We start from the raw sequence: 27722 nt of genomic DNA on the forward strand, positions 1-27722 counted from the left end.
TCCTACAGGCATTTTCTCATTGCTGTTAGCTCTTGGGAGCCCAGAGAGGATCCAGCAGCAAGCCAAGGCTCAGCCCACCTGTGCCAGGGGCTGTGCTCTTCCCACAGCTGTGGGCAGTGGAAGCACAGGGAATGTGTCAGGCCTCTGGAGCAGCATCCCTCAATGACAGCTGTCACAGGGCAGCATCACCCCTGCAGCGCCTCCACCCACGGGAGTGCAGGGCATGGTGCTCCTCCCACTCGTGCTGTGGGCTGGCAGCCCCTGTGACACCCTCCCTTACTGCCAGCGTTCTTGTCTGATGCAGTGCACACACTTTGGAGGGTACACTGAACAGGGTGGATTGATTTATCTGTGATACGAAAATATCACTTTTTGGTTGCTGTTTCACACTTGTTTGGCCCCCAGCACAGTCCCTGTTCCCAGCTGGGTCTCTTCAGCCATGGTTTGGTGCCAGCTCGCACTGCCATGGGGGCACTGCCAGGCACGAGGTGCTGTCCCAGAGGGCAGGGGAGGTTGTGTCTGCATGGATGAATTCCCACCCCCAGCTGTGCCCTCATCTCACCTGATGTGGCTCGTGGTGCTGCTGTGATGGGGCAGAAGCCTGAGGCCCTGCTGGTACCTGTGGTAACCTCATGGGCTGGGTTTATGTGGAGTTTCCATCTGGCTTTTCCCTACCCTCAGGCTCTCTCCAGTTTCCACGGGAAGGTTTCACAGCCCTGTTCACATGGACACCCAGTCAAAGTTCACTCTGCTGCCATTTCTCTGTTGCTTGGAGTTTGGCTCTGTCGTTCCCCTGCATTTTCACCAGGACTGTACATCCCAGCCTTTGATCCCAGCTCCCCTCCCCAAAGGCTCCATTTTGGGGCCTTTCCAGGAGGGCTGGAAGGCTGGGATGGTTTTGATCCCCAGCAGCAATGGGCAGGACCCCTCTCCCCAATCCCACCACCCGGCACTGTCCACCCTGAGCTTCTCTTCCCCTCTCAGCATCTCCCCACAGGACACACAGTCCTCCTTTTCCTTTGAGCTTCTGAATTTGTGACATTTTGCTTGATTTTCCCCCTCTTTCCCCTCTGGCTGCCAGTGAACTACCCCATGCCTTCTGCAGAAGGCTCCTTGCTTGCTCTGAGTCTCTCTTGCCATGGCCATGGGGATGGTGGAGCCTCCTGGCTCAGCCCCTACCCTGTCCCTCCTGCTAAAGTGACACAGATGATTGTGTCCCTCATGATGTGACAGTCACACTTGCAGAGCCTGGCCTTGGGCAGCTCCATTGTTCCCCCAGATTCTCTGTGACACTTGTCCAGAGGAGTCCTCATGCCTGTGACACTTCCCACGGGCTGGGACTGCATTGGGAGAGCCTCTGGGATCTCCTGTGTGTCCCCTCAGCCCACTGCTGTGGGGCCATGTGGTGCCCTGTGACTGTCCCACAGCAGAGAGCCACAGCCCCAGGGCTGGCTTTTCCTTTTTCCCCATCCCTGATGCAATCCTGCAGTTATCCCTTTGCTCCCTGAAATGTGTCCAGTTGCTGAACCCCTTCTCTTTCATGACTGCCCAGCACTGAGACTCCAGGATCCACACTTGCTGTTGCTTGAAGGTTGTTCAGGATATTTTTCCCCCACAACTTTTTCTGTTTTTTCTTTTTTTTTCTTTTTTTCTGTGGGATTTTGCTGTTTTCTCAGCATTCTTCAATTACGATTTCACATACTTCCAGGAGCTGACTCACTGCTGACACCATCTTTTCTGAGGATCTGAGGGAAAGCCAAGCCAACATGACTTTCTGGTCTCATTCCTTGCTTCCTTCTGCTCTAGCCCTTCCTGACAGGCATGGTTCCCTGTGTGCCAGTGCTTCCTTGGGAATACCTCCCCACGAACACGGAGCACCCCTTGGTTCATGCACCACGTGGCCGTGGTGCCCTGGCTCAGTCCTGCCGTCACCTGTATCCCTTTTCAAAGGGCTCAGAGCTGGGCAGGGGAAGCTCTACACTATCACTGCTCCTGACTGTGATTGCAATTTATGCTCACATCAGCAGAGGAGAGAATATTTCCCTTTTTCTCCCCAAGCTCTTGAGGGTGTTAGAGAAAAAAACCGCTCTGCCAGCTGCTCTGCCTGGAGCTTCCCACACCAGGGATGGGGAGACAAGTGGGCAAGGGCATGATGCCAAGGTCAGCATTTGCTCCAGTGCCTGCCCCATGCCAGCTTTCCAAGAAATTCTGCAGCAGGAAAGGAAAAAAAAACCCAAACAACAACCTAATTTTTTCATTTGCAGCTGGAGCAAGGCCAGATTTTGCAGCAGAACATTTTTTGGTGAAAATGGAGCCGTTGTCTTCTGGCCAGCACTTGTTGAATGGCCCCTGCCCGGACACCACTGGGGAATGGCAGAGCCAGGGCTGGGACATGGAGCTGAGGGGCAGCAGCCACTGCCTGCTGGGTTTTGGGGCCAAGCCTGGTCCCAGAGCGTCCCCTGTGAGGTGCCACCAGAGGGGACCGGCCGCCTCTGCTGCGGGCTGCGATCACAACTCCGCTTTGAAAACTCTCCAGTGCTTTGTTCTCCCCCTGACACAATCCATTTGGAGCAAATGCAGTCTCGGAGCATCTTGCCAAGCCCGCAAGCTTTGGGGAGGGCGGCTGCTGCGAAGCATTAGCGGCAGATAAGGCCTCCTCGGGGATGGCTGGCTGGGAGAGAGGGACTGAGGGAAGGAAGGGGAGTCTCGCCTCGCCTTGTCCCGGCCCGGGGACTTCGCTGACAGGGCAGCCAGGGAATGCCAGCCTCTGCCTCGGCTCCTTCGCCGAATTCATCCTGCCACTCTCCCGTTCCCTCACTTATTCTCCTGCTCCTTCGTGCTGCAGGGCCTGGCCCTGCTGCTCCTCACAGCCCACCCCCGTGGTCCCCTGCTCGCCGGGCACCCCCGGGTGCCACAGCGTCCCCCAGTCCCCATGGGAGCTCAGTGCTGGGCCCAGCAAGGGGCAGAGGGATGTGGGTCTGTGGTGGGGGGTGGGATGGAGCCCCTGTGCTGGTCCTGAGCCCCGGGACTGGACTGGTCCCACCTGCAGCCACAGGTGTGCGGGAATTGTTAAAGCCCTGGAGGCAAATTCCTGGTCCTGCCTGGTCCTGCCCGACCCCTGCAGACAGAGGAGGCTGGAGGCGCAGGAATGGATGCCCGGGATACCCTCAGGCAGGGGCAGGGGTGCAGCCAGGGATGCCAGGGGTGGGTGAGGGGTGTGGTGAGTCCCTGAGGGATGCAGTGTGTCCCCAGGCTGGGGTCCAGGGCGCTCGGTGGCAGTTGAGGGGGCGGGAGCGGCCATGGCGAGGTTAATGCCGTTAGCAGCCAGGGCAGGGGGTCTCCAACAGACGAGGCCTCGCCGGCCAGATGGGGAGACTCGTCTGCCGCTCGCCGGGGCCACAAAGGAGGGTCCCCTGGCAGCAGCTGGTCCCAAGGAAGAGGTGAAGGTGACACGTGTCGGGGCAGAGCCCCAGGGGGCAGACGCGGCCCAGGCCTTTGTGGGGTCACCTCCCATCTGACGGGGAGCAGGTGGGGCGGCAGCCGCGGGGACCCGGCCGCAGGGGCGGCGGGACGGCTCCGTCAGGGTCCTGCCGGCGGTGGCAAGGCCTGCGACAGCCATTCGCTCTGCCTTTGTGCTTTTGCAGATAATGAACCTCGGTTTCCCCCTTTTTTTTTGTCCCAGAAAGAACGGCAATGGAGATGTTGATGGGGGTTACTGCATGGCCTGGCCTGGAGCTGGGGACAAGGCAGGGGACAGTGAGAGGGTCAATGGCTTGAGAGCCAGGACAGGGGCTGGCCAGGGATCCTCACGGTCTGACGGACAGCGGGATGGGTGCTCATCCTGCTCCCCAGTTTTGGACAAACCACAGGCATGCCCACTCCATCCCTGTGGGCACTGCTAGCCCCAGGACCCGCTCTGGAGGCCAGGATGCAGCCAGGGCTCAGGGCTCAGCCCCTGTCACAGCTCAGCCCCTCACCCAGCTCAGCCCCCGGCCCCTCGGCTCCCCCTCGCCACCAGGCTAATTTCAATTATCTTCTCCAGGCCATATGAATTCTATTAATATCAAAGTAATGAGGTAGTTACTGCGATTCGGAGGAACGGCTGGGGAATTGCTCGGGATAGGGTTTCGCCAGCCAAGAGGGTAAATTAAAACCTCCCTTTGGAGAGGAGCAAAGGGCTGTAGCAGAGGTGAGAGGGGGCCAGCCTGGGGCAGGGGGGATGGTCACGGGTGTCCTTCCCCTGGGGGGCCACTGCTGCCATCCCCCTCATGCCAGGGGACTCCTCTGGAGATGCCATGAGCTGGATGGGGAGCTCACAGCAGGCATGATGCCCCCATTCCCTTTCTGCAGCCCCTCCAGCCCCTGCAAGGCCCCCTAAGGATCGTGCCTGGAGCATCCACTCTGGAATACTGAGGTATCCCCCTGCTCAGCCTTCCTGGAGCCTTGTGGGTTCGAGCTGCTGCCCTGCTGTTTAGTTTAGGGTGCCCCTCAAAGCAGCACTGAAATGGGCAGTGTGTCCCCATGGCTTGGGACAGTGCTGGGCTGCCCAGAGGCACATGGGGTCCAGCGGCTTGGGAGAGGATGCGGAGTCATCACAGACCCTTCCTGGCACCCAGATCCAAGGAAGTGAGGCTTTTCCAGGTCCAGCACCCTTCCCTGACCATCAAAAAGACCTGGCAAAACTGCCAGCACTGCTCCCCTGGGCAGCCCTGAGCTCACTTGAGAGACCTGAGAAGACCATGAGGAAGGGCAAAATAGCAGGGAGGGAAGGGGAAATAGCAGAAACCACATATGTATGTGTACATCCTCCTATAAAACAAGTTCCAGCTACTTGTCAGGCTGGAAAAAGAGCTTTTTATGGGGCAGTGGGTGGGCTCCTGCTGCATCCCCCTCAGCTGCAGGGTGCTTGGGGACACAAGCAGAGCCTGATCCCAGCTGCAGCGGGGACCCAGCCAGGAACTGGGGACACGGGGAGTGCACGAGGCTGAGCCGGGGGAGCATGAATATTTTAAAGGTAAAAATAGCTCTTGTTGCGGAGCAGGGGCGTCACACACACGCCTGCCAAGCTGGGAGGGAGCAGGAGGTGCCTCCCAAGTCTTTAGGAGAGGAATTGGGTGAGGAAGGGGAGGGTGGGTTAAGAGGAGGGTGGAGTTTGTGCCCTGGGAGCTAAGCAGAAAGTCAGGGCATGTGGGAGGATCCTGTTGGACATTGCCCCCCAAAACCAGCGCTGGGGCCGACCCAGAGCCCAGAATAACTGAGCAGTGAGAAGAGGTGAGGGTTCCTCCCCAGTGCCCTCTTAGCCCAGTTAAAGAGGGAATATTTGTACAGCGGCGGCAGTGAGATGCAGGACAGGGTTTCCCAGAGAAGACGTGGATGCCCCAGAGCTGGGACATCAAGGCCAGCTTTGACCGGGCTTCCAGCAGCCTGGTTTAGCAGAGGTGTCCCTGCTATGGCAGCGGGGTGGGATTAGATGGTTTTTAAGGCCCCTTCCTCCCCAAACCAGACTGTGACTCTCAAAGCCAGAAGGCTGAGTGGGCAGTGGCAGCGTGTCCCCTGCCCCCGTGTGGCACCAAGCCCCGTCCCCTTCCTCTGGCTGTGCCACCAGTTCTGCAGCAGCCGTAGATGCCAGTTTGTGAGCTGAGCCTGGGCGTTCTCAGCCGGTGGCAAAGCCCCCCCGGATCCCCACGAGGCTTTGTCCCTCGGCAGGCAGTGCCCACCCGGACGGTGGGGTGGGGGCAGAAGGTGCCCGGGGGTCCCCGGCCACCCCCAGCCCGCGGCAGCGCCGGCGGCTGCAGAGCGGCTCTTTGCTGGCATCTGCTGACAGCGGGAGATCCTGCAGCTCTTGCCGGGGAGCGGCGCTGAAACTCGGCCCGGAGCTGGCCCTGGCCCCGCTCCTGGAAGGGGCAGGTCCGGGGAGCGTGGGGCTGCCAGCCAGGCACGGCCAGGCTGCCTTGCCGGGAAGGTGAAGCCCCACAGAAGGATGCACTCAACTCAAAGCCCTAATGCTGAAGGTGGCTTTCCAGCTAGAAATGGGGAAACATCCCTCAGGCTTCAAACACAGGCTTTTCCTAGGATATAAGTCTCTTCCATCCCTCCTGTGCCTCTGTTATGGGTCTAGCACTGGAAGATCTTCCTGGAATGTCCTCTGAGTCAGGGAAAGAAATCACACCCATCAAGGTCTCCTTGTGCTCCAGACAGCCTCTTGGAATTATAAAGATGGATCATAGAATGGTTTGGGTTGGAAGAGACCTTAAAATTCGCCCAGTTCAATCCCCCTGTCACGGGCAGGGACACCGTCCACCAGACCAGGTTGCTCCAAGCCCCATCCAAGCTGGCCTTGCACACTTCTGGGGATGGGATGTCCACAGCCTTGATGGTGTCACACTGACAGGTCATCAGAGAGAGGTGGCAGCAGCAGAGAGAAGTGACATTTGTCAAAGCTTTAGCTGTTGAGTTATAAAAACCCCAGGAGAGCTGCAGAATCCAGATTCACGGGCAGTGTGTCCCACCAACTCTGCAGTCCAAGAGAAGCTTATTCACCGTGCCAGGCAGGAAGGAAACAGCATTTTCATTTGCAAGCTGGGAATTAAACCAAAAAATAGCCCAGTCGAATTGCAAACACGACAGTGTATTTTACATTCAGCTCATGTGCTGATTTTATTAATAATTTATGTTCATTATCAGATTGACACCCCTGCTACTGATACCACTTGGTCTTAAGAGCATCGGAGAGCCAAAGCTGCAGGAGGTAGTGACTGGGCATTAATGTGCAACAACTCTTGTCTTTCTGAAATTATTTTAGCTTCTGGGTGCTGCTTTTTCCCATCTAGCCTCCTGTTCCATGATTAAATGATGCTGCCCTGATAACACATGAGCTGCCATGCAGTGGCATAAGCATTTTCCCACTGTGAAAGCCCAGCTGACTGGTTATCTTACAGGAATGCATAAGGGAAGAGCCCGCATGAGATGAAAGAAACTTTGTAGGGACTAATTATGCCCCAAAGCAGAGAGAAACACTCTAAAGGACTTGGAGATCCCAGTGATTCTAAAGTCAGGTACACTTTTTTTGCTGTTTCCTGCATAGTGACGGATGAATCCATCTGTTAAGTACATATTGCATATCTAAATCTGTTAATATCTAGACTAAAATCTATCTAGATAATAAAAGCTATTTCCCTTCCATCCCTTGCAGAGTTTCACGAGTCTCAGTCCTGCAGGGCAGGGTTGGTTTCATCCCCTTCCTGGGCACACTGACCTCAGCAGCCCTTCCCTGGTGCTGAGGGCTGAGCATTGTCAGGGCATCCAGCGGCCTGAGATGCTGCCTGGATCCCCACAGTTTGGGAATGTTGTCCCAGGGACTGAACTTGAGCTCTTCAAGCCTTTTCTTTTCTTCAGAAGGGATTAATTCAATTAACACAAGTAACAAACCAGCTCACAGCACTCTATAAATAGACTGGTGGGCTTTGACACAGCTCCTGGCTATGCCAAGAAATGGGACTAATAATAGCTGCTTGACGGCAGAGTTCAGGGGGCTGGAGAGAATAGGCAGAGAAAATGCCAGGATGGCTGAAACCTGCCATGAAAATCAGCTGGGGAAGTGTGAAATCACAGAATCCCAGAATTGTCTGGGCTGGAAGGAACCTTAAAGCTCATGCCATCCCACCCCTTGCCATGGGCAGGGACACCTTCCTCTATCCCAGGGTGCTCCAAGCCTCGTCCAACCTGGCCCTGACACTTCCAGGGATCCAGGGACAGCCCCAGCTTCTCTGGGCACCCTGTGCCAGGGCCTCAGCACTCTCTGCAGGATCCCAACAGCCACGGAGGAAGCTCTGCTGGAGGGGATGGCTCAGAGTGGGGGGCACGGAGCCCATCGCTGCCACACTGCCAGCTCCTGCTCCTGGGGACCTTTGGGAGGATGATGGAGCCAAGACATGCTTTTTCCAGCTAAAAAGCAGCAATTTCCCTCAGGGCCGAGGTCAGGGCCCTGGCAGCACCCCCAGTCCTGCACCTCAGCCTCCTGCACTCCCCAGCCCCTTCCCCTCCCACTGCTCCTGCTGCCAGGAGAAATTCCCAGCTGGGCTTTTGTCACCGACGCACGCGTGTTTCTGCGGGAAGTTTCTATTTCTGTGAATAGCAATTTTTCAAGCAACTCCTCCCCCGCCTGCTCGCTTTCACAGGAGCCCTGACGAACGCCGCTGGCATGCCTGGAAGCTGCGGCTCACTCCTGCGTGCCAGCCCCGGCCGGAGCCTCCGCCCTCCGCCCTCCATCCCAGCGCCTGCCCTACAGCTCCGCGGCACGGGAATTGTGCTCGTGGTATCCTGTGAGGGTCACATCGAGCTGGAACCACTCCGTGTGCTGGGCTCCCGGTGCTCACCGTGTGCCCTGGGACAGGAAAAGGCTAAAAAGAAGTGGAGAAGCCTGGGGGAGCCAAGCCTGTGGGAAAACCCCGAAACAGCAGCACTTCTGCTTGGGGGGCACTGAGACCTCCAAGAACATCCTGGCGTGTCCAAATTTCTCAGCCACAGCTCTTGCCAGGCCCAGCTGTGCAGAGGAGCCAGCAAATGGTTCCTGTCTTTGATTAAACCTGGAGCCAAGGCCCCCAGTGCTGGAGCCAAGCTCCCAGTCCCTCACCAGTCTGTCAGCCCTATTTGTCCCCTCCTGATGGACCCTGCTCAGGGTAAGCCTCCCAGTTTGGGACCAGGGTCTTAAGGGCACTTTGGATTCCCTGTTTCCATTAGAAGACACCACCTGCAGTACTCGCCTGGGGTCTCTATCCCACAAAAGTTGTCATAGGAATACTAATATTGATGTGTCATAGGAATATGAATTGCTGAAGCAGGGGGTCCCACAGCCAGGCAGAAGTGGTGGCTGGGGACATGCTGTCTGCTGGGGTCACTGAGCATCAGCCTCGCTGCACTCACAGGGTGAGGCTGTTTCCCCAAAGTAGATGAAGTCAGAGTGCTGTTACCTGGATCCAAGGACCACGGTGCTTTCTCCATCCCAGCAGCAGGACAGGGAAAGGCTTTGGAACCATCTGGATGGCTTCCATGCATCCAGGCCATGCTTATCAGCATCCGTGCCTCGGGCACAGAGCTGAGAAATGAAAGGGAACAACCCAAACGGAGCGCTGAGTTCTGCTGCACTGAGAAATATTTAGTGATCCCACTGCTGGCTCAGATGGGAATGGGCCCTTAGAGGCTGAATTATCAAAAGCAGCTCTTGGGAATGAAAAAAAGCTGGATAAATTGCTGATTGCAGCTGCCTGGCTGGAAATAAAGTGAGTGCTCCCAGGGCATGTGGCTCAGGGGGAATGAGCTCTGTGTCCACTTGAGGACCGAAAGACCAAATTCCCCTTGTTGTTCTCAAACCAAGAGGCACTGGCAGCCAGAGAGGGGCTGGACAGGGGATGGGATCAGAGGAGAATATCCTTGGGGTGATGTAGAAGTGCTTGCCACAGTGAGCAGCGCTGTACTGCAAAGGCAAAGTGTCACTTAAACCCCGGTCATTTTAGTGAAGAGAAAATCAGGAATATGTAAAGAGCCTGTTTTGTAAAGAAATAACCTTCAGGGTTTCCTCTGCTGCAACCTCAAGAAATTCCACAGCTGCTCCTGCGTGGGAGGGAGCCCAGGGAGCATTTTTCTGCTCTGCGTGAGGCTGATGCTCAGGGCTGGCCGCAGCCCCTGGCCGGGAAGGGCTGTGCTGAGCAGCACATGCTGCAGCCCCCCTGCCTCAGTGCCCAGAGCTTCTCTCCACCCCCTTCCCAGCCAGCTGTAAATGTTACAGAATTCTTACAAATCCTTGTGCTTTCCAGAGGGGCTGAGACCTCAGTAGTCCTGTCCCAGAGGCTCCTGGTGCTGCTTGAAGCACTCTGCAAGGGGCAGAGGGGATGTGCCAAGAGTGGTTTGCTACTCCTGGAGGTATTTTCTACTCCTAATTAATGCAGTAAGAATGGGTGTCTGCCAAGGAAGTAAAAATATTCCCGTTTTCAAGATCCAGAGCCAGTAAGGAAAAAGCAATGCAGACTCTGTGAATGTCTGCAGACACCATCTCCCCCTGCCTGGCTCCTGTTTAACCCATCGGGACTCTTGGGCTGTTCCTGCCCTGGCTGTGGCTGCTGGGATGAGCCACAGCTCTGTGCCCTGTGCCTAGCTCCCACTGCTCCTCCCGTGACAGCCCAGCACAGGGATGCCTAAAATGTCCAGGGCCAGGCTTGGGACGAGCAACTGGGGGCCTATGTCCCTCCCCACGCTGGTCCCAGGATGGAGTGGGAGCACTGGGAAGCACCAGGTCCTCCTGGTGCACTGTGTCAGACCAGAACCAGGAGCACTGGGGAGCACTGGGGAGCACTGGGGAGCACTGGGGAACACTGGGGAACACTGGAGATCATGGAGGAGCACTGGGGAGCACTGGGGAGCACTGGAGATTATGGGGGAGCACTGGAGAGCACGGGGGAGCACTGGAGATTATGGGGGAGCACTGGGGAGCTGTGTCCCTGCTGGCGCCCCATGCCAGGATGGTGAGGGGAGAACCAGGCTCTTCCAGAGTCCCATCCCAGGATGGAGCGGTGGGAGCCTGGTGTCCTGGTCTCTCCCCATGCTATATTCAGGCCAGAGCCGTGTCTTTGCTGTTGCCCCATCCCAGGCTGGAATGGGGAGAGCCAAGGAGCGCTGGGCCCTCCAGGTGCCTGTCCTTGATTCAGTGGGGAACCCTGTGTCCCTCCCTGTGCCCCATCCCAGGGTAGAGAGGAGAGTTGTGTCCCTCGTGGGCAGGCATGGGCAGCACTGGGGAGCACCATGTCCCTCTGGAGCCCCTCCATCCGGGCTGGAGGAGGGAGTCCTGGGGAGCACCATGTCCTCCCAGTGCCTGTTCCAGGGTGGAGCAGGGAGCACCGGGGAGTTGTGCTCTTCCCTGTGCCCCATTCCATGATGGGGAACACCGGGGAGCCGTGTTGCTTGCTGGTGCCTCATCCAGGGTTGGTGCAGGGAGCACTGGGGAGCATCCCGCTTACCCGTTCCGGAGGGGAATGGGGCAGGAGCGGGGTCCCGGTCTTGCCCAGGGCTCCGTCCAGGTCCGGGGGAGCGGTGGGTGGCGGGACGGGACGGGGCGCGGAGCGGTGCGGGGCGGTGCGGAGTGCTGAGCGGAGAGGCGGTGCGGGGCGGTGCGGGACAGGGACGGGCACAGGCGGTGCGTGGGGCGCTGAGGGGCGGTGTGGGACTTGCGGTGCGGGGCTCTGAGGGACGGGGACAGGCGGTGAGGGGCGGTGTGGGACGGGCGGTGCGGAGCGGTGAGGGCGGTGTGGGACGGGGATAAGCAGTGCGCGGGGCGCTGAGGGGCGGTGCGGGACAGGCACTGCGGAGCGGGGCGGTTAAGGGCAGTGTGGGACGGGGACAGGCGGTGAGGGGCGGTGTGGGACGGGCTGTTCTTGGCGGTGTGGGACGGGCGGTGCGGGAAAGTGAGGGGCGGTGTGGGACGGGCACGGGCGGTGAGGGGCGGTGTGGGACGGGCGGTGCGGGAAAGTGAGGGGCGGTGTGGGACGGGCACGGGCGGTGAGGGGCGGTGTGGGACGGGCGGTGCGGGGAAGTGAGGGGCGGTGTGGGACGGGCACGGGCGGTGAGGGGCGGTGTGGGACGGGCGGTGCGCGGGGCGCTGAGGGGCGGCGCGGGGCGGTGTGGGACGCGGAGCGCGCGAAGATGGCGGCGGGCAGGCGCGCCCCGCGCACCGGGCTGCTGGAGCTGCGCGGCCCCAGCGGGCAGTGGCTCCGCGTCCTGCTCACCCTTGCCGAGGATGTGCTGGGGGTCAGCCCTGCAGACGGCCCCGGGCCCGGCCCCGAGGCCCCGGCGGCGCAGCTGAACGGCGGCGAGCCGGGCTCCGCCGCGCCCGAGGCGCTCGCCAACATCAGGCGCACCGTGCGCGTCGTCAAGCAGGACGTGGGGGGACTCGGCATCAGCATCAAAGGTGAGGCCGGGACCGGGGGTCCCGGGGAGGCGGGGGGAGACGGGCAGCGGGACCTGTTGCTGCTGCCGTCCCGCGGCTCGCTCGGAGCGAACCCCGCGGGGAGCGGGGCTGGGGTCGGGGTCCTCACAGCCCCCATCCCCAGCTCAGGACGGGGAGGGGGATACGTGGCAGTGACGGGACCCGAACCACTGCCAGCCTGCGGAAAGAGCGATGATTTGGGGCGTGGAGTGACCGGCCAGTGCCTGCCCACCCTGGGGTGAGGGACCCCGGGGTTTGTGAGGCGGAGGGGGCACCCCCTGTCCCCCGCAGCCAGGGGTAGGAGGCTGCCTCACGGGGCAGGTGGGGTGCAGGGCGGCACCCGGTTACACGAAAGTTGCCCTTTTGCAGCCAAAGGGAGGGCTGGGCCGGCGTGTCCTTGTCCCACCGCGTTCCTTAGTTGGGAAATGCCCCTTTAAAACCGTCAGCAAAACGGAGGGAACGATGTAAAGCCCCTGGAGATCTGCGGGCGCCGGGTGGGGTGTTCAACCAGCGCGCTCGGCTTGGAGATGAGTGCTCCCGGGAAGCGCGGCCGGGGAAGCCTCCCTGTTCAATGTCTGTTCTCCCTGCCGAGCTGTCCCGCTCCCTGGTGACTCGCCTGAACTTCAGGCTGGAAACTTCTTAGGGCAGGGATGGCGTTCCTGCCTTTCTGCCTGCCTTTGTTTTTCACGCGGCTCCGAGCGTGTTGGGAGCTGTGAAAGCAGGATGAGAAGGGCAGCGGAGAGACAGGGACAGGGCTGTCACGGAGCGTGGCTGTGAGAGGCAGCGGGCTCGGCCGCCCCGGGGGCAGTGACAGGGCAGCTCTCGCCTCCTGACGTGGCTTCTCCTTCCAGCTCAGAGGGGACACAGATGCAGCCTCCGGCTCCCTCTGGAAGCGGGGAGGTTTTGCAATGGGAATGTGCGGGTGCTGGAACTGGATCGACACTGCTGTCCGTGTCTGCAGGGTGCCCCAGTGTGCCAGCCCTTTTTTTGGGAAGCACAGACCCCCTTTCGTAACCACCCCTTGGCTGCCAAGTTATTGCTTGGTCTGTGGCTCTCCCAGGAAAGGCGAAACTTCCCTTGGTTCAGTTAAAACTTTACTTTTGCAGTGACGCATATGGAAAAGAAGTAGTTGCCATCAAAGCTGGGCAGTGGAAGGTGTTGTGGAGGGTGGGGCACCTTGGTAGGGCAGGGCATCACTCCTCACCGGGCTGCTGGCATGTCACTGTTCGTGTGCCAGCCGTGTTTCACGCAGGGACACTGGGTGCCACCCGGGGGCTGAACGTCCTGCCACGGGACGTGGCTTGGGGCTGGCAGGACAGCGGGGAGCCGAGCGAGAGCTGGGCTGGCGGAGGTTCTTAGCTCTGGCAGGGCTCTCGGCACTGGCAGCCGGGCGAGGAGCCGCTGGCGCAAGGACGGAGCAGCCCCCGCCAGGGCCTCTGACAGCTGATAACCGGAGCCCTCGCTGGCTTGGCAGGCGGCTGAGCGAGGAAATGCCTGTGGCACTGGCTGGGAGCAGCCCGGGGCGGGCAGTGACAGCGGGCTGCGCTCAGCATCTCCCTCTGGGCTGAGGATTATCTCCTGGAGACTCCTCGGGACAGGCTGTCCCGGGGCACAGGGCACATCGGGCACTGCTGATCCCCGGCTGCCGTGGGCAGTGGCTGCTGCATCCCTGCGCCCTGGCACGGAGGCAGCTCGGATCTCCCTGCGGGTTCAAAAGTCGATGTGCAAATTGATCTCCTGAAGCCGCCGGGAGTTTGAATAGCATTCTTTTAGTCGGGACAGCAGGGAGCAGCCAGCAAATAGGGCTGCTGTGTGCACAGGAACATCCAGTCAGATTGGTTCACCTCTCCCTGGCTCTTTGGCCTCTCCAAAAACATTCAGCTGTCTTGTCTGTTGAGATCACAAAGTCCTTGGAGCCAGGATAGTTTCTCAGCACACATGATTAATAATGCAAATAACGATACACTTTCCTGCCAAAACTGATGGGGAGATGGCCAGGTTATGTGTTCGCTCTGTGAATAATCTGTGACCAGTCTGAGTGGTTTTGGAGCAATCACTTCATCAGCTGTGCAGCCTCATGGTACTTTGGCTGCTATGCTTGGTACAGGTGTCCTGTGGGTATCTGGGGGAGTGGGCAGTGGGCTGGCCTGGCACAGTGCGTTGAGTGCCAGCAGAAAGGCTCAGCCCTGCTGGGACCATCTGGTACCAGAGCATCCCCCTCCCCACCCACTCCTCCAAGCGCTCCTACAGCCACAATCGCTCCCTGTCTCTTCTGTTTCAAGGTGGCCGAGAGAATAAAATGCCCATCTTGATCTCCAAGATCTTTAAGGGGCTGGCAGCAGACCAGACCGAGGCGCTGTACGTGGGGGACGCCATCCTCGCCGTCAACGGCACCGACCTGTCCGAGGCCACCCACGACGAGGCCGTGCAGGCCTTGAAGAAGACGGGCAAGGAGGTGATCTTGGAAGGTAGGAGACAAAATGTGATGGGGCAGAAGGGTTCTCCTTCCTGTACTGGGATGACACAGGGGTGGCATATCATCTGCAGCTGCATCTGCATACTCTTTCAAATGGAAAACAACATATGCAGAGTAATCTGTCTGCTCATCCGGAGAGCTGGAGGTAACTGCTGGGATCTCCCTGTCTCCTTCTGGAGAGGGAGGGATGTGTGTGCCACTACTCCATGCCCAGAGGCTCTGTCTCCCCACTGTGGGACCTCAGGCAGGAAGCAGTGGGAGGTGTGGGACAAGTTTCTGGGATTTGGGATTCTTTCATTGCACAGCATCACCTCCACGTCTGCAGTTCCTGCGGCAAGAGAAAACATTTTCTGCTTTTCCCGTGGTTTTAATTTCAACCCACATCCCTGGCTGGTGGAGGTTTATGCCAGTGGGGAGGGGGTGCACTGAGCACCTTGGGGTTTGCTGGGTGGGTTTTGGGCAGGTGGAGGGTGAGGCAGGGCCTGTTCAGGAACTACCCATCCAGGGGATGCTGCCCACTGTGGGGATCCCTGGAAGCTGAGGCTACAGACATCCCAGGGATGCAGCCTTCACCACCCTGCAGCAGGCTGTTCCCTGGGAACGGGCTCCCTCTTGGTATCAGGCAGATGGTCCCTGGTATCTCCGAGTCCTGAGGGGACTGGCACACTGTAGGAGCCCCCTCAAGCCCTGCTTGAGGACTGGGTGAGGGTTGATGGGTTGGGACCATGGGAGTCCTGAGGGAGAGACCCCCATTCCTCTCTGGCTACCCTTTACCTCACATCTGTCCATGTTTGCCCACCCTCTGCCAGCTCGGCCAGGCTGGGATGAGCATCCCAGATCTGTCTCTCAGGAAAGGAGCTTTCCCCTCCCCTCACTTCCAACCAGTCCCTGGGGTCACCCTGCTTAACAGGGGGTCTTGGCACCAGAGACCCGTCCCAGATCCCCAAGGGAGGTTTGATTTGGGGGCAGTGCTCAGGGCTGTCCCTGAATAAAGCAGTTCTGTGTGCTGTGCTGCCAGAGACCACCGTGGCTCCGGCTTTCCTGTGCCTTCCCCAGATTGTCTCAGCTCCAGATTTTCATTTTTAGCTTTGCTCAGCCCTTTCTGCTGTGGGTTCCTCCTCTCCTGGGAGCCTCAGGAGCACGGTTCAGCTGGAGGAATGTGCTGCTCTGCACAGCTGCTGGGAGCAGATAGGGTTGGTGGTGGGGTGGTTTTGTTGTTTTTTTCTGACCAAAGAGAAATACAAGAGTTTCTTTCTTTGTGAGTCTGTGAAATTCCTGCCTGGAGCCGCTGCTCTTGGACCACCCTCCCTCCATTATTTTCTGTTCATCCTTTGGTGTGGGTTTCCCTTCTGCCAGAGGTGGAGAGGAGCTGCCCTTTCTGGAGAGAACAATTTCTCTCCCTGGACCCCTCCTCCTGCTCCTCCATCCCCTGGGATCCAGGTCCCCCTCCTGGGAGGCAGTTGCAGGCAGGGCCTTTGCTGTAGCTTGCTGAGCTCAGGTATGATCTGCTGGGCTTCTTAATTAATTAAAACTCCCAGCAGGTACCCTTGGGAGGAGACTGGGGCTGGGCTGGCTCCCACTACAGCACTCTGGAGCTCTGGGATGAGTTTGTATCTGATGTTGTTGGGGTCCAGCCAGAGCAGGGAAGAGATCTCTGCTGCTCATCTTATCACTGATGTCACTGATAAACGTGGTACATCTCCATCCCCTCCCTGGTTTTGGGTCTGCTGGCACAGTGCAGCTCTGCCATGGGGGTGGTGGGGCTGTGCCGTGGTCAGGCTGTCACTGCCCTGTGGAGGTGGTGGCCCTGCCTTGTGCCTGCCACCTGTGGCTCTCCAGGAGCTGGCTTCCAAACAGCCTGCCCCAGGGCGCTGTGGCAGGGCTGAGGAGCAGGGGGTGGCCTTAAAGTGCCTGAAGGGTGTTAAACTGGGGTGTTCCCTGCTGCCTTTTCCTGCTTGCAGAAGGCAGAGCTTAAAAAAGAGCACCTTAACATTACTTGGACACTTTCTGCTCCCCACAAGCTGCCAGGTGTTACTCCAGCTTTCCTTATAGTGCTCTGAATGCTAAACCAGAGTATTTGGCACAGCCAGTGTCTGTTCACTGCTTGCTGCTCCTGGCTGCAGTCATTCCTGGGATTTGGAGTTTTTAGGGTGGTTTGCAGGTGGCATTGCAGCAGGTAACAAAACCAGGAGAGCTGGCACCTCCTCCCAGGGCAGTGAGCTGGGCTGAGACTCCCCAGAGTGGCAGAGCTGGGAGGTGACACGTTTTAATGTGAGCATCAGCAGTGGCTCCACATGCCAGATTTCACCCTGGGCTGCTCAGCTTGGCTTCAGGCTCCTGGGTGTCATTGCTGCCCAGGCGTGAGGACATGCAGATACCTCTCCATGTGTCCTGCCAAGATTTTTTTTGAATGTGCCAAACTACTCTCTTGGTATTTGCAGGAGGAGTTGGACTGTATTTATATTACATTGTTATTTCAGGGAGAGTTGTTCTCCCTTGCCTTATTTTTCCCTTGTTTTTTTTTTCTTTATTTTCATTGCTTGGAATCTCCATGGCAGAGACTTTCCATGGCAGAGGGAAGGCTGATAAACATCCTTCCAGCTGCCCTGGGAAGGGTTCTGGGGTCAGGAGTGGTTTTCCTGGTGTGGCCCCTGTTCTGTATTTTCATGGGGGAAGAACTGGGAGCAGTGGGGAGCAGGAGTTGGGGTAACTGTGGGACTGTGGGCATCTCACATCCATGACTTATTTGCCACAGGGGTGCTCCTGGGGCTGTCTCTGCTGTTTAGGGCTTGCTTGGCCAAGTAATTGCTTGGAATTTGAAATTCAGAAAAATGGGTGCTGGGAGGGAGTGGGGCTGGGGATTCTCCAGAGTACTGGTTGCCATAATGGTGGGAAGGAAGGCTTTGGATCTGCCCCGGGGATGGTGCCAAGAGGTGATGGGACACATCTGCCACCTCCACACCTCGCTGCTCTGAAGCTTTGCTTTCCCTGGGGAGTTTCCTGGGTTTGTTTCTCCTCCCTGGAAACCACGGAGGGCTGTCCCATGATCTCCCTGCTGACGGTGCACAGGGGAATGTTTAGCGAAGAGCTGGGGCATGGAATGTGGCACTGAGTGCTGGGATGGGATCCTGGGGCAGGAGGGACAGCAGTGGTGCCTCACCCTGCAGCATCCCATGGCATCTTCCTCCCTGGGGTACAAGGACTTGAGCTGAGGCAGCTGGGCCAGGAGCTGCTGTCGTGTTCCTGCTTGGAGCCAGGGGCAGGGCATGGTCCAGGGCAGGGCATGGTCCCAGGGTGGGGTGCTGGGGACTGTGCTGGCCATTCTGGAAGCACATCAGAGCATTGGGTTGGAGCTGGCAGGTTGTTTCAGGGTGTCTCTTTGGGATGTGTGTTTGCTCAGCCCCCCAGTTTAACATGCCAATTTTGCCTCATTAATCCTGAGGCAGAGAGGGACCAGCTGGAGGTGGGATTAGCATCTCTGTAGGACAAACACTCAATCTGCAGGAGCTCCCTGGAAGATTTCCTGATGTGATGGCCTTGCTGAGCTGTGTAGATGCTGCTGGGAAGATTCTGGCAGGAGAAACAGCAGCACCATCCTACTCCTGACCAGAAATGGAGTCTGGAGCCTCTTCTTTGAGTCCACATTGTGATCTCCAGGCTGAAGCAGAGTGTGCTGGTGACCCAAGCAGTGAGAGGGTGTTCTTGAACCTGCTCTGGGTGTCCACGTCTGTTTTCCTGCCTGGAGGAGCATTGTGGCTCCTCAGTGAAGCTCTGCAGGGTCAGGCTTGGCTCTGAGCAGTGCTGAGCTGTGGGGATGCGTGGGGCAGGTTGTGCTGACTCAGGATCCAGGGTGCCAGGAGTGGTTGGTTTGTGATTGTTCTCCATCCTTGTGAGGAATGGGCTGAAGGAGAGGGAGAATTTCTACCCAAGAAGTCAAACCAAGGAATTTTGATGGTTCTGCCCCTTTCTGGCATGCTGGGGAGAAAAGAAAACAGCTGCAACACAGAGACAGACGCAGGGCCTTTGCTTAAACATGTCCCTGGTGCAGCTCACTCCAGGGTTCAGGACACATGGGATGCTCCAGTGACTGGGAGCCCCTATGCCACCACCTGGCCCCTGCAGAGACACTGTCCTGGCATGGGATGAGAGGCTACACTCTCAGAGACTTTTGCTGTTCCCCAAAACCCTGAAATAAAGATTTCCTTGGTGCAAAGCCCTGAGCAGTTAAAGGTCCTGTGTGTCCCCTGTCCTCTGTTCTGGAGAGGATCAGTGGGACAGGCTCTCTCCCTGGAGAGCCCACGTGGCTTTGGAGGCCTCGTGGATTAGCCCAGCAGCCACCCAGGGCTGTGTGCCTGCTCTAGGTGCCTTTAAGCCAACAGCAGCCAGGCAGATTTGCTGCCCAGGGGTTTTTGGAGGGTGCAGGCTGCCAGGGAGCAGGCAGGAGCCCCAGCACTGCAAGCTGGTAATTAAAAAGAAAAAAACAGTTCAAGAATTAGTTACCACTAGCAGAAGTGATGCATGATATGGTCTGAGTTGTTTGCTTTAATGAGATGGAGGTAATTAATTAATCCGTTCAATACCAATTGCAGTGAAGGGACTGGCAGAAGTGTAAGTCAGCCCGCTGTGAAGCCAGTGCTGGGGTCACTGGAGGGGACAGCAGCTCCCATGGGATGGTGACCTGGCCTTGGCCACGGAGTGTCACAGCCTGCAGCACCTCCCAGCTCCCCGTGCTGGCTCAGGACCCCCCGTGCTTTGTGACCGCCTGAAAGCCTCCTTAAAGCCACGTACCCGAGACATCGGACCCTGCCTGTTGCCTCACTCTCCGTGCCCCGTCCCGGGCACTGCTCCTGTCCTCCGCGGCTCCCTCGGGACGTGACCCCGCCGCCGCCCAGCTCATGCCGGTGACGTCCCCCGCGAGCCCGGGGAGCCAGGGGCTGGCGCAGGGACGCCGCTCGGGTTTCAGCGGCTCAATGGCATCTTTCTGAACTCCAATTAGTTCCCAGGCACCGGGATAATGGCAGGTCCCCGCTGCCAAGATTAATGGCTCGGGTCAGATCCAGCGCGGCTCGGATGCCTGCGGGAACGTGGCTATTTTTGTAACGGGAGGTGCAGGGCACGAGGCTGGTGGCCCCCCGCCGCCGCCTTGGCCCCGGGGCCACCGCGGGGTGACCCGGCCCACGTGGCACAGCACCGTGGCCATTTATAGCCGCGTCCCGCAGAGCACCCACGGGCTCTGGCTCCACGCAGCTCCTGCCGGGCTGTCAGGATTTAGGGGTTAGGAATGGGGATAGGAATGAAAGGGGAGAGCACAGAATGGGCTGAGTTGGAAGGGACCCACCAGGATCATCCAGTCCAAGTCCTGGCCCTGCACAGACATCCCAACAGTCTCACCCTGTGCATCCCTGAGAGCATTGTTCAAACACTCCTGGAGCTCTGGCAGCCTTGGGGCCGTGACCTTGGGGGAAGATGGGTGGGAGATGGCCAGGTGAAGTTTGGGAGTGGGTGCATGCAGACTCTTTCCTGGTGGGAAAAGGGCTCCTTTCTGGCAGCACATCAGGCTGCTGTGGCTTGGCTTCAGCGATGGAGCTGCGCCCATCCAGCCACCTCCAAGGGTTGGCTGCAAAGCCAAGCTCGTGTCCCCCATCCTGCCACCCACTCTGCTGGCTTGGACCTGGAGTGGAACCAGCCAGGATGGCTGGGGACGTGGCTGCAGGCACGTGTCTGTTCCGTGGTGTTTTCCTAAGGGCCTCCAAAGGGAAACCCTTCCCTGGACTCAGTCACTGGTCCCTTGCTACCCCAGGGCAGGACCAGGACTGGCATCCCGCCTGCTTAGCTGGAGTTTTTCTTCTTCAGCCAGCAATGCCAAACTCATTTTCAGGATGTGGCTGTGGGGCCCCATCAATTTGTGGTGCCTTTCATCTCCCTCTTTCCCCAAACCTCTGGAGCTGGCTGCCATCCCAGCGTGGCTCTGAGGGCCCTGGCTCTGGAGCCAGGCTCAGTGGGGACTGATTTCTTGTCCCTGGTTTGAGGCTCATGGGGTAGGGCTGTGTGAGCAGAGAGCACACTCTCCAAGGCTTTTCCTGGGGCCAAGCCAGGGTATTTGAGCACTGTTCCTCAGCTGGCAGCGGGACAGGCTGTACCAGCACAGTTTGTGTAATTTTGGCCTGGGACTCTTTCCCATTCCCCACCCCTGGCTGTGTGTGCCACTCCAGGGAACTGCTCAGGCCTGGATCTGTGAACTGATCTGGGTTAAAGGGAAGGAAAAAGGGGGAAAAGGCTGTTTTTATCCCTCTTGCAGAGCTCCCCAGGCAGGGATGGTGGGGCTGAGGTACTGGGACGGTTTAAGGTGTCGTGTGAGGGTGGCAAGGCCCTGGCACAGGGTGCCCAGAGAAGCTGTGGCTGCCCCTGGATCCCTGTGTCCCTGTCCATGACAGGGGTGGATTGAGAGGGGTTTTATGTCCCCTTCCAACCCAGACTATTCTGTGGTTCTGTGATACACAATGTTCTCTGTTCCTAAAGCAATTGCTCTTATCACTGAGGCCACAAGCTCCCATAATTGTCTCTCACCAGCAGGACCCTCACCATTCCTGGGGTTGGTGTACAAATCCTCAATCCTCCCAAGAGCCACACAATGCTCCATCCCCCTGCACCATGCAGAAAAGCCCTACTGACATCTGCACACATCTTCCCTTATGCCCTACGATCTCTGACGTGAATATGCCAGCATGAAGGTCGCTCTAATGCTGCTGGAAATCCCAGTAAATGGAATGAGGGGGTTGGAATGGGACGATCTTTAAGGTTCCTTCCAACCCATTCTGTGATTCCATTCCAAACTGTTCTGTGATTCTGTGTCACTCCCTGTATGACCTTGCCCATCAGTGCCACCCTTGCCCCCGCAGGGGCAGAGGACCTGCAGCAGCATGGTGGCAGCTCTGGGGAGCTAATGGAGGGGTCAGCAGCTCTGATGCAGGGGGAGTGTGGCAGTTTCAGCAGGGTTCATGCGGCTGCCCTGGCCTGTGCCGTGTCCTCAGCGGCTGCTGCCTCTCTTCCAGTGAAGTACATGAAGGAGATCTCCCCCTACTTCAAGAACTCCTCGGCGGGGGCGACGGTCAGCTGGGACCCCTCTCCTGCTGCCCAGCAGAAGCGATCATCCCCGCTGCTGCCCCCTCGGGAGCTCCGGGAGAGCCGGAGTGTCCCTCTGAAGATGTGCTACGTGTCCCGCAAGTGCCTCCCCACCGACCCGGAGCACAGGTCAGCCTGGCGCTGGGCCGGCCGTGCCGCCGCGGTGCCCCGGGGAGCCGCGGGCGGGACGGGGCTCACCGGGGCCGTGTCCCTGCAGGTACCTGGAGGTGTGCTCGGCGGACGGGCGCGTTGCCCTCTTCCTGCGGGCCAAGGATGAGGCCACGGCGCAGTCGTGGCTCGGCGCCATCCAGGCCAGCGCGGCCGCGCTGCTGCCGCGGGTGAAGGAGGAGCTGCGGGCGCAGCTGGCGGGCGCTGGCACGGTGGCCGGGCGGGACGTCAAGCACGTGGGCTGGCTGACCGAGCAGGTACCCCCCGGCCCCCCGCCACTCCCTGCCGCCATGCTGCCGCTGGCCCTGACCCAGTCCCTTTGCAGCTGCCCAGCGCTGGCACCAGGAACCTCCTGGCCGTGCTGACCGAGAAGGAGCTGCTGCTGTACGGGAGCCTGCCGCAGAGCCGGGACGCGCTGGGCAAGCCCACGCACAGCTACCCGCTCATCGCCACCAGGTAGGGGCCACCAGCTCACTGCCCTCCTGGCCCGCTCGAGGATGGGGCTGGCAGTCCCTGGGGGCAGTGCTAGGGTCTGGGAGTCAGGGCAGAACCCAGGGCTGGTGTCAGACCCCCAAAGTGGTGACAGTGTCCAAGGGTTGGTGGCAGAGCCTCGAACATAGTGCGGGGGCTTAGGGCGCGGGGATGCTGTCTGAGCAATGGGCACAGTGGTGGTGACAGTGTCCAGGGGTGGCGTCAGGGCAATGGGCCCAGTGGTGGCGAGTTGCGGGGATGGGGCGGGAGTTTCGGGCAGGTGTCGGGGCGGGTTTTCAGGGCGGGTTTTGAGGGAGGGATTCGGGGCGGGGTTTTGGGGCGGGGTTTCAGGGTGGAGGGTGTGGCTCGGGGCGGGGTTTGGGGCGGGGGTGGCTCCGCCGCGGGCGCTGCGGGGCCTCATCCGCGGGGCTGCAGCGCCCCCTGGCGGCCCCGCTGCGCGGCCGCCGCGGAGCGGAGCGGGGTGAGGCACTGGGGCCTGCGGGATGGGGGCAGTGCCGGGGCCGTGCCGGGGCCGTGCGGGATGGGGGCAATGCCGGGGCCGTGCCGGGGCCGTGCGGGATGGGGGCAATGCCGGGGCCGTGCCGGGGCCGTGCGGGATGCTTTGCTGGGGCTGTGCGGGATGCGAAGCGGGGCTTGAGCTGCGTGAGGAGCGGTGCTGAGGAGCGGTGCTGAGGCGGTGCGGTGCTGATGGGCAGTGCTGGGCTGTTCGCTGTGCGGTGCCGGGGCAGTGCGGGGGTGCGGTGCTGTGCTGCGCTGGGATGTTGCGGTGCAGGGGTGCAGCGCTGGTTCGGTCCAGCACTGGCGTGGTGCGGGCTGAGATGCCGGGTGCGGTGCTGTGGCGGTGCCGGGGCCGCGCGGGGCGCGGTGCTGAGCTCTGCCCGTGCCGCAGGCTGGTGCACTCGGGGCCGGCCAAGGGCTCGGCGCTGTACGAGGCCGAGCGCTCCTTCGCGCTGCGCGCCGGCAGCCGCCTGGGCGTGCAGACCCATCTCTTCAGCCTGGAGAGCCCCCGGGAGCTCGCCCTGTGGACGCGCCTGCTGGTGGACGGCACCCACGGCGCCGCCGAGCTGGCCCAGGAGGTCTCGGCAGGTCAGCGGGGGCCCGGGAGGAGGCGGGGGGTGCGGCGGGACCCCCAGCTCACCCCTGTCCCGTCCCTGTCCCCAGCGTGCACGTGGAAGGGGCAGGACTGCACCCTGACTGTCCACATCGACAAGGGCTTCACCATCTCCACCAGCGAGCCCGGGCTCAGCAGGACCATCCTGCTGCAGCAGCCCTTCGAGAAGCTGCAGATGTCCTCGGATGATGGCACCAAGATGCTCTACCTGGACTTTGGGGGACCAGAGGGAGAGATCGTGAGTTGGCTTTGCCTTCAGCAGACCCACCCTGCTCATGGCACCCGTCCTGCTGGCACAGGGTGACACATGGCCCTGTCTGCCCACCCCAGCCAGGCTGCACAGCCATTCCCAGTAAAGCTGTGGTGGGTTTGGGGAGTTCTGGATGGTACCTGGCTGAAAGCTGGCTGCTGCAGGAACAGCCCTCTCCATTGCAAACACTCTTCCTTTCCTTTGTTGCAGCAATTGGACCTTCACTCCTGCCCCAAGACCATTGTCTTCATCATCCACTCCTTCCTGTCGGCCAAGGTGACCCGGCTGGGGCTGCTGGCGTGACGAGGGAGCCCAGCAGCGGCCGGAGCAGCCCAAGCCCTGGCCCATCTATGCACCTCCCTCCTGGCCCAACCCAGCCCTGAGCCATCCCAAGGAGACTGCAGCCCCCATGGCATCAGTCACCCCCACCAAGGAAAAGCACCATCCAGCCAGGAAAAACCCCTCTCGGGGTGTCTGGGGGCAGCTGTGGGGTGAAACCCCTCCTGGATGGCAGCACCAGGACTTCTCCGGTGCCTTCCTCCCCTCCTTCCTTGGCGGCTGGAGAAGCCCATTGGGAGCCCACCAGTGGACACATGGCCATCACCCCAGTGCCTTGAGAGATGATATTTTCTGTACAAAGAACCCATTTGTATCCATGTTTTATATTTATATTGCCCACTTCCAAACGCTGATGCAGCAGCTCTTCCACCCCTCCGAGCGTCCCCAGGTCCTGCAGCACAAGGACCCCTGTGTCTTTTTTCCAGACAGGCAACCCGAGGGCTGGAGGACAAACCAGCTCTAAAGTGCTTAAGGGACATGAACTGCAAGATCAGCTGTATTTGCCAAATTTTTCCATATTGTATGGAATGATAGGAACCACTTTTCTCTGTTGGAGTTGGACGGTCCGTTTGGTTTTGTGCACTCTGGGGTCACTTTATTTCTTGGTTTGGGGGGAGGGTTGTCAGGTGGCTGCTGCGGAATGACTTCTTTTATGAACCAAAAGATTCTGCATGAAAATGCCTTTTCTGGGGGAGTTAAATAAACTTTGCAGATCACAACCAGCAGGACCCAAGATCTGTCTCCTGGTTTCACTTGGAGAAGTCGAAAATCTGTTTGAGTGGTGCCTGGGCTGTGCCGTGGGGTGTTTTCCACCAGGGGGAGGAAGGAATTTGCTGTGAGCTGGTGGTGCTGGGAGTGCAGGGGTTCACGTGGGGACAGAACATCTTTAAGGTGCCCAACACTGTGCTGGGAGTGGCAGAGAAGGACATGCTGATGGCCAGCACCAGCTATGGTGATACCACATGAGTTTGGATTCCCTGCACTTTCGGATGCTCACAGGAAGGTGGGCATCATTTCTAAACTCAGGAAAGTTCTGTTCTGTTTTTCACATGTTTCCAGTAGAAGCAGCTGCCTGGCTGAGCAGCAGCAGAGGCTTGGAAAGTTGTTGGGACAACAGGAAAGGGCTCTGTTTGCATCACTGCAGTGCCAAGTTCTGGGTTAACCTTTTCCTTTTGGACTGGCCCTGTGCTTGGGGCACCTGGAGGCTCCCAGGAAAGCCACTAGCCAGGGACTAAAACACTCAGGATGCAGGCAGAGGAACAACAACTGATTGGCAGCAAAATAATATCAGAGAAGCTGTGGCTGCCCCTGGGTGCCTGGAAGTGTTCAAGGCCAGGTTGGATGGAGCTTGGAGCAACGTGGGATAGGGAAGGTGTCCCTGCTATGGCAGGAGTAGAATGAGCTGGCCTTTTAATGAGTTGGCCTTTTCCAACCCAGACCTTCTCTGATTCTGTGGTTTTTATTCCTGTTAGGTGTCCCGCTGCCCTGAGAAGGGGAAGCCTTGAGGGAGGTTTTGGGGTGACACAGGTCCTTTTGCCATGTGCTGAACTGCTCCCCAGGGCAGGGACCCTGGTGCTGGAGCAGCCTTTGGGGTGCAGGGGGAGGAGTTGCAAAACAAGGAAGGAAATGTATAGAAATTGGGAGCAATAAGGGCAGTGAGGTGTGCGTGATCTGGGCAGGGAGAAACCATAGAACCACAAGTTTGGGCTGGAAAGGAACTTACAGCTCATCTCATTCCATGGCAGGGACACCTGCCACTGTCCCAGGGTGCTCCAAGCCCTGTCCAACCTGGCCTTGGGCACTGCCAGGGATCCAGGGGCAGCCCCAGCTGCTCTGGGCACCCTGTACCAGGGCCTGCCCACCCTCACAGGGAAGAAACAGCACAGTAAGAGTTTATTTGGTGTAAGAAATAATTCCTGTTGGGTATATCAGCACTCAGCTGCACAGCTCCTGTCAGGACAGGCTGATGGAGAGGAAGGGGATGTCCCGTTCCTCCCAGCACAGCCCCATGGCTGACAGCAGGAATCTTTTATGATGAACAAGCCCTTACTTCTTATTGCACATAACTGTCAGATTTCCAGGAGACCTCACAAAATGGATTTGCAAAAGAAAAAAAAGAGATCCCCTCCGCCCCCATTCCTAACTGTTAAATCAATACAACAAGTAATTTAGAAACAGATGGTGTATTTTTCTATGATCAAAAGCATGTCAGCACAAGGAAACACATTATTACTGCAATTTACCTTCCTCTTCTTGCCCTGCAGCCATTACTCTTTGGGGTTCATTGCAATAAAAGAGGGAATCGTTCCCAATCCAGAGCAGATTTCCTATTAATCTTATGGACCACAAACTGCTTTGACTTTCCCAGTGCTGCTGCTCCATGCCTGAGCCGGGGAGGAAATAACTCCATTTGGAGTTGGATATTTATTTTCTTGGCTTTCTTTGCATTTGGTGATGGTATGTGGATTTTTTCCCCTTCTACATTTTATGGTGGTTTCCCAGCCTCTCCACCCTCCTGGCACCATCCATCCCTTAACAGAATCCTTTCCCCAGGGAAGCTCCTGCAAAAGGGCCTGTGAATTAGAGAATTTTCTCCTATACTGAGGGTCTGGAGCACCAGGAGGGGCTGAGGGAGCTGGGGGGCTCAGCCTGGAGAAAAAGGAGGCTCAGGTAGCTGAAGAACTCTCCCTAAGCCCAGCAGGATCTTGGATTCCTGGGAAGATGTCTGGAGAGGTGCTGTGAGCACCCTGGGGACCCTGGCTGTTTTCCAGGCTGGTACCATAAAATTGAGGCTAGTGTTCATCACAGACCCCAGAGTCATGGGGAAAAACCATTGCAATTATTCCCTAACTCCTGGTTTTCCTAAAATTTCCAATGCTCATTGATGTAAATGTCCAGAAACATTCAGACATCTGGAATCACTGAATTTCTCTGCCCAGGGAAGATTTTGGGGTGGGCAGCAGGGACTGGATCCCAGTGCAGGATGGCATCTGTATGGAGTGATGAACATTCCTGCTTGGGACCACCACGCTGTTCTCTGGAGAGGAGTGGAAGCTCCTAAGGGTTTTATTCTGCCAGGCAGATGGTCTAATATTTTTAAAAGCAGCTTTAAAATAAATATAATGAACTGTGCTTGCAGAGCTGGAATGATGGGAATGGGCTCAGGTTAAAGCAGATTTCCTCAACTTGGTCACTTTGAGGCAGCTGGAGTTTTATTTGGTCACCACAACTGGAACAGCTCAGGGCAAGGGGAATTCAGAGGGGTGTGAGGGGTGGGGAATGGGAGGGGAGGGGGGAAAACAGCCCTGCTCTGCTCTCTGCATGGAGCTCTTGGGATGCTGGATGCCAGAGCAGGGCTGAGACGGGGAATGGAAGTGGAGGCACAGAGACTTTGGCATCAAAGCCCGAGCCATGCATGGAGAGAGGTGGGTGGTGCCAGTGGGGGTGGCAGCAGCCCAGTTCTGGTGCAATCCCTTCCCCTTTGGGGAAAATCCAGCCAGGCCATGGTGAGATGAGCTCTGTTTCCTCCACAGGGAAGCCCAGTGCTGTCGGCATCCCCGGCAGCAACGTCACGAGCAGGAATTTTCCCCAGAAATGGCTTTTCCAGGTTGTAAGACCTGAAAACAGCCCTGACTGAAGAAGCTGGAGAGGGAAGAGAGAGATGCAGCAGGAAGAGTGATTAGGTTGTCCCCAGGTGTTTGCTCACCCCCATCAGAACACAGTTTCCCTCCTGACACCGCTTGTACTTCCATTAGTCAGCTCTGACCTTTCAGTGCCGTAATCAAACAAG

General features: G+C 58.5%; 1 protein-coding gene and 1 long non-coding RNA gene across 2 annotated transcripts; both read left to right on the forward strand.

Annotated features, from left to right (window-relative positions):
- Positions 1-3332: 3332 nt before the first annotated feature.
- LOC135282251 (uncharacterized) lies at positions 3333-9623 on the forward strand. Its single transcript, XR_010348531.1, has 3 exons — positions 3333-3446; positions 6939-7055; positions 8178-9623. It is a non-coding gene; the product is annotated as an uncharacterized LOC135282251 (long non-coding RNA).
- A 2005-nt stretch (positions 9624-11628) lies between these two features.
- SNTA1 (syntrophin alpha 1) lies at positions 11629-24665 on the forward strand. The gene is made up of 8 exons (XM_064391550.1): positions 11629-11956; positions 14257-14442; positions 21503-21701; positions 21790-21997; positions 22066-22196; positions 23122-23318; positions 23394-23581; positions 23804-24665. The coding sequence occupies exons 1-8, from the start codon at positions 11692-11694 to the stop codon at positions 23894-23896; spliced, it is 1467 nt and encodes a 488-aa protein (XP_064247620.1). The 5' UTR covers positions 11629-11691; the 3' UTR covers positions 23897-24665.
- The last annotated feature ends 3057 nt before the right edge of the window (positions 24666-27722 follow it).

Source organism: Passer domesticus, chromosome 16 (genome assembly GCF_036417665.1).
Source record: "Passer domesticus isolate bPasDom1 chromosome 16, bPasDom1.hap1, whole genome shotgun sequence".
NCBI classification, from domain to species: domain Eukaryota; kingdom Metazoa; phylum Chordata; class Aves; order Passeriformes; family Passeridae; genus Passer; species Passer domesticus.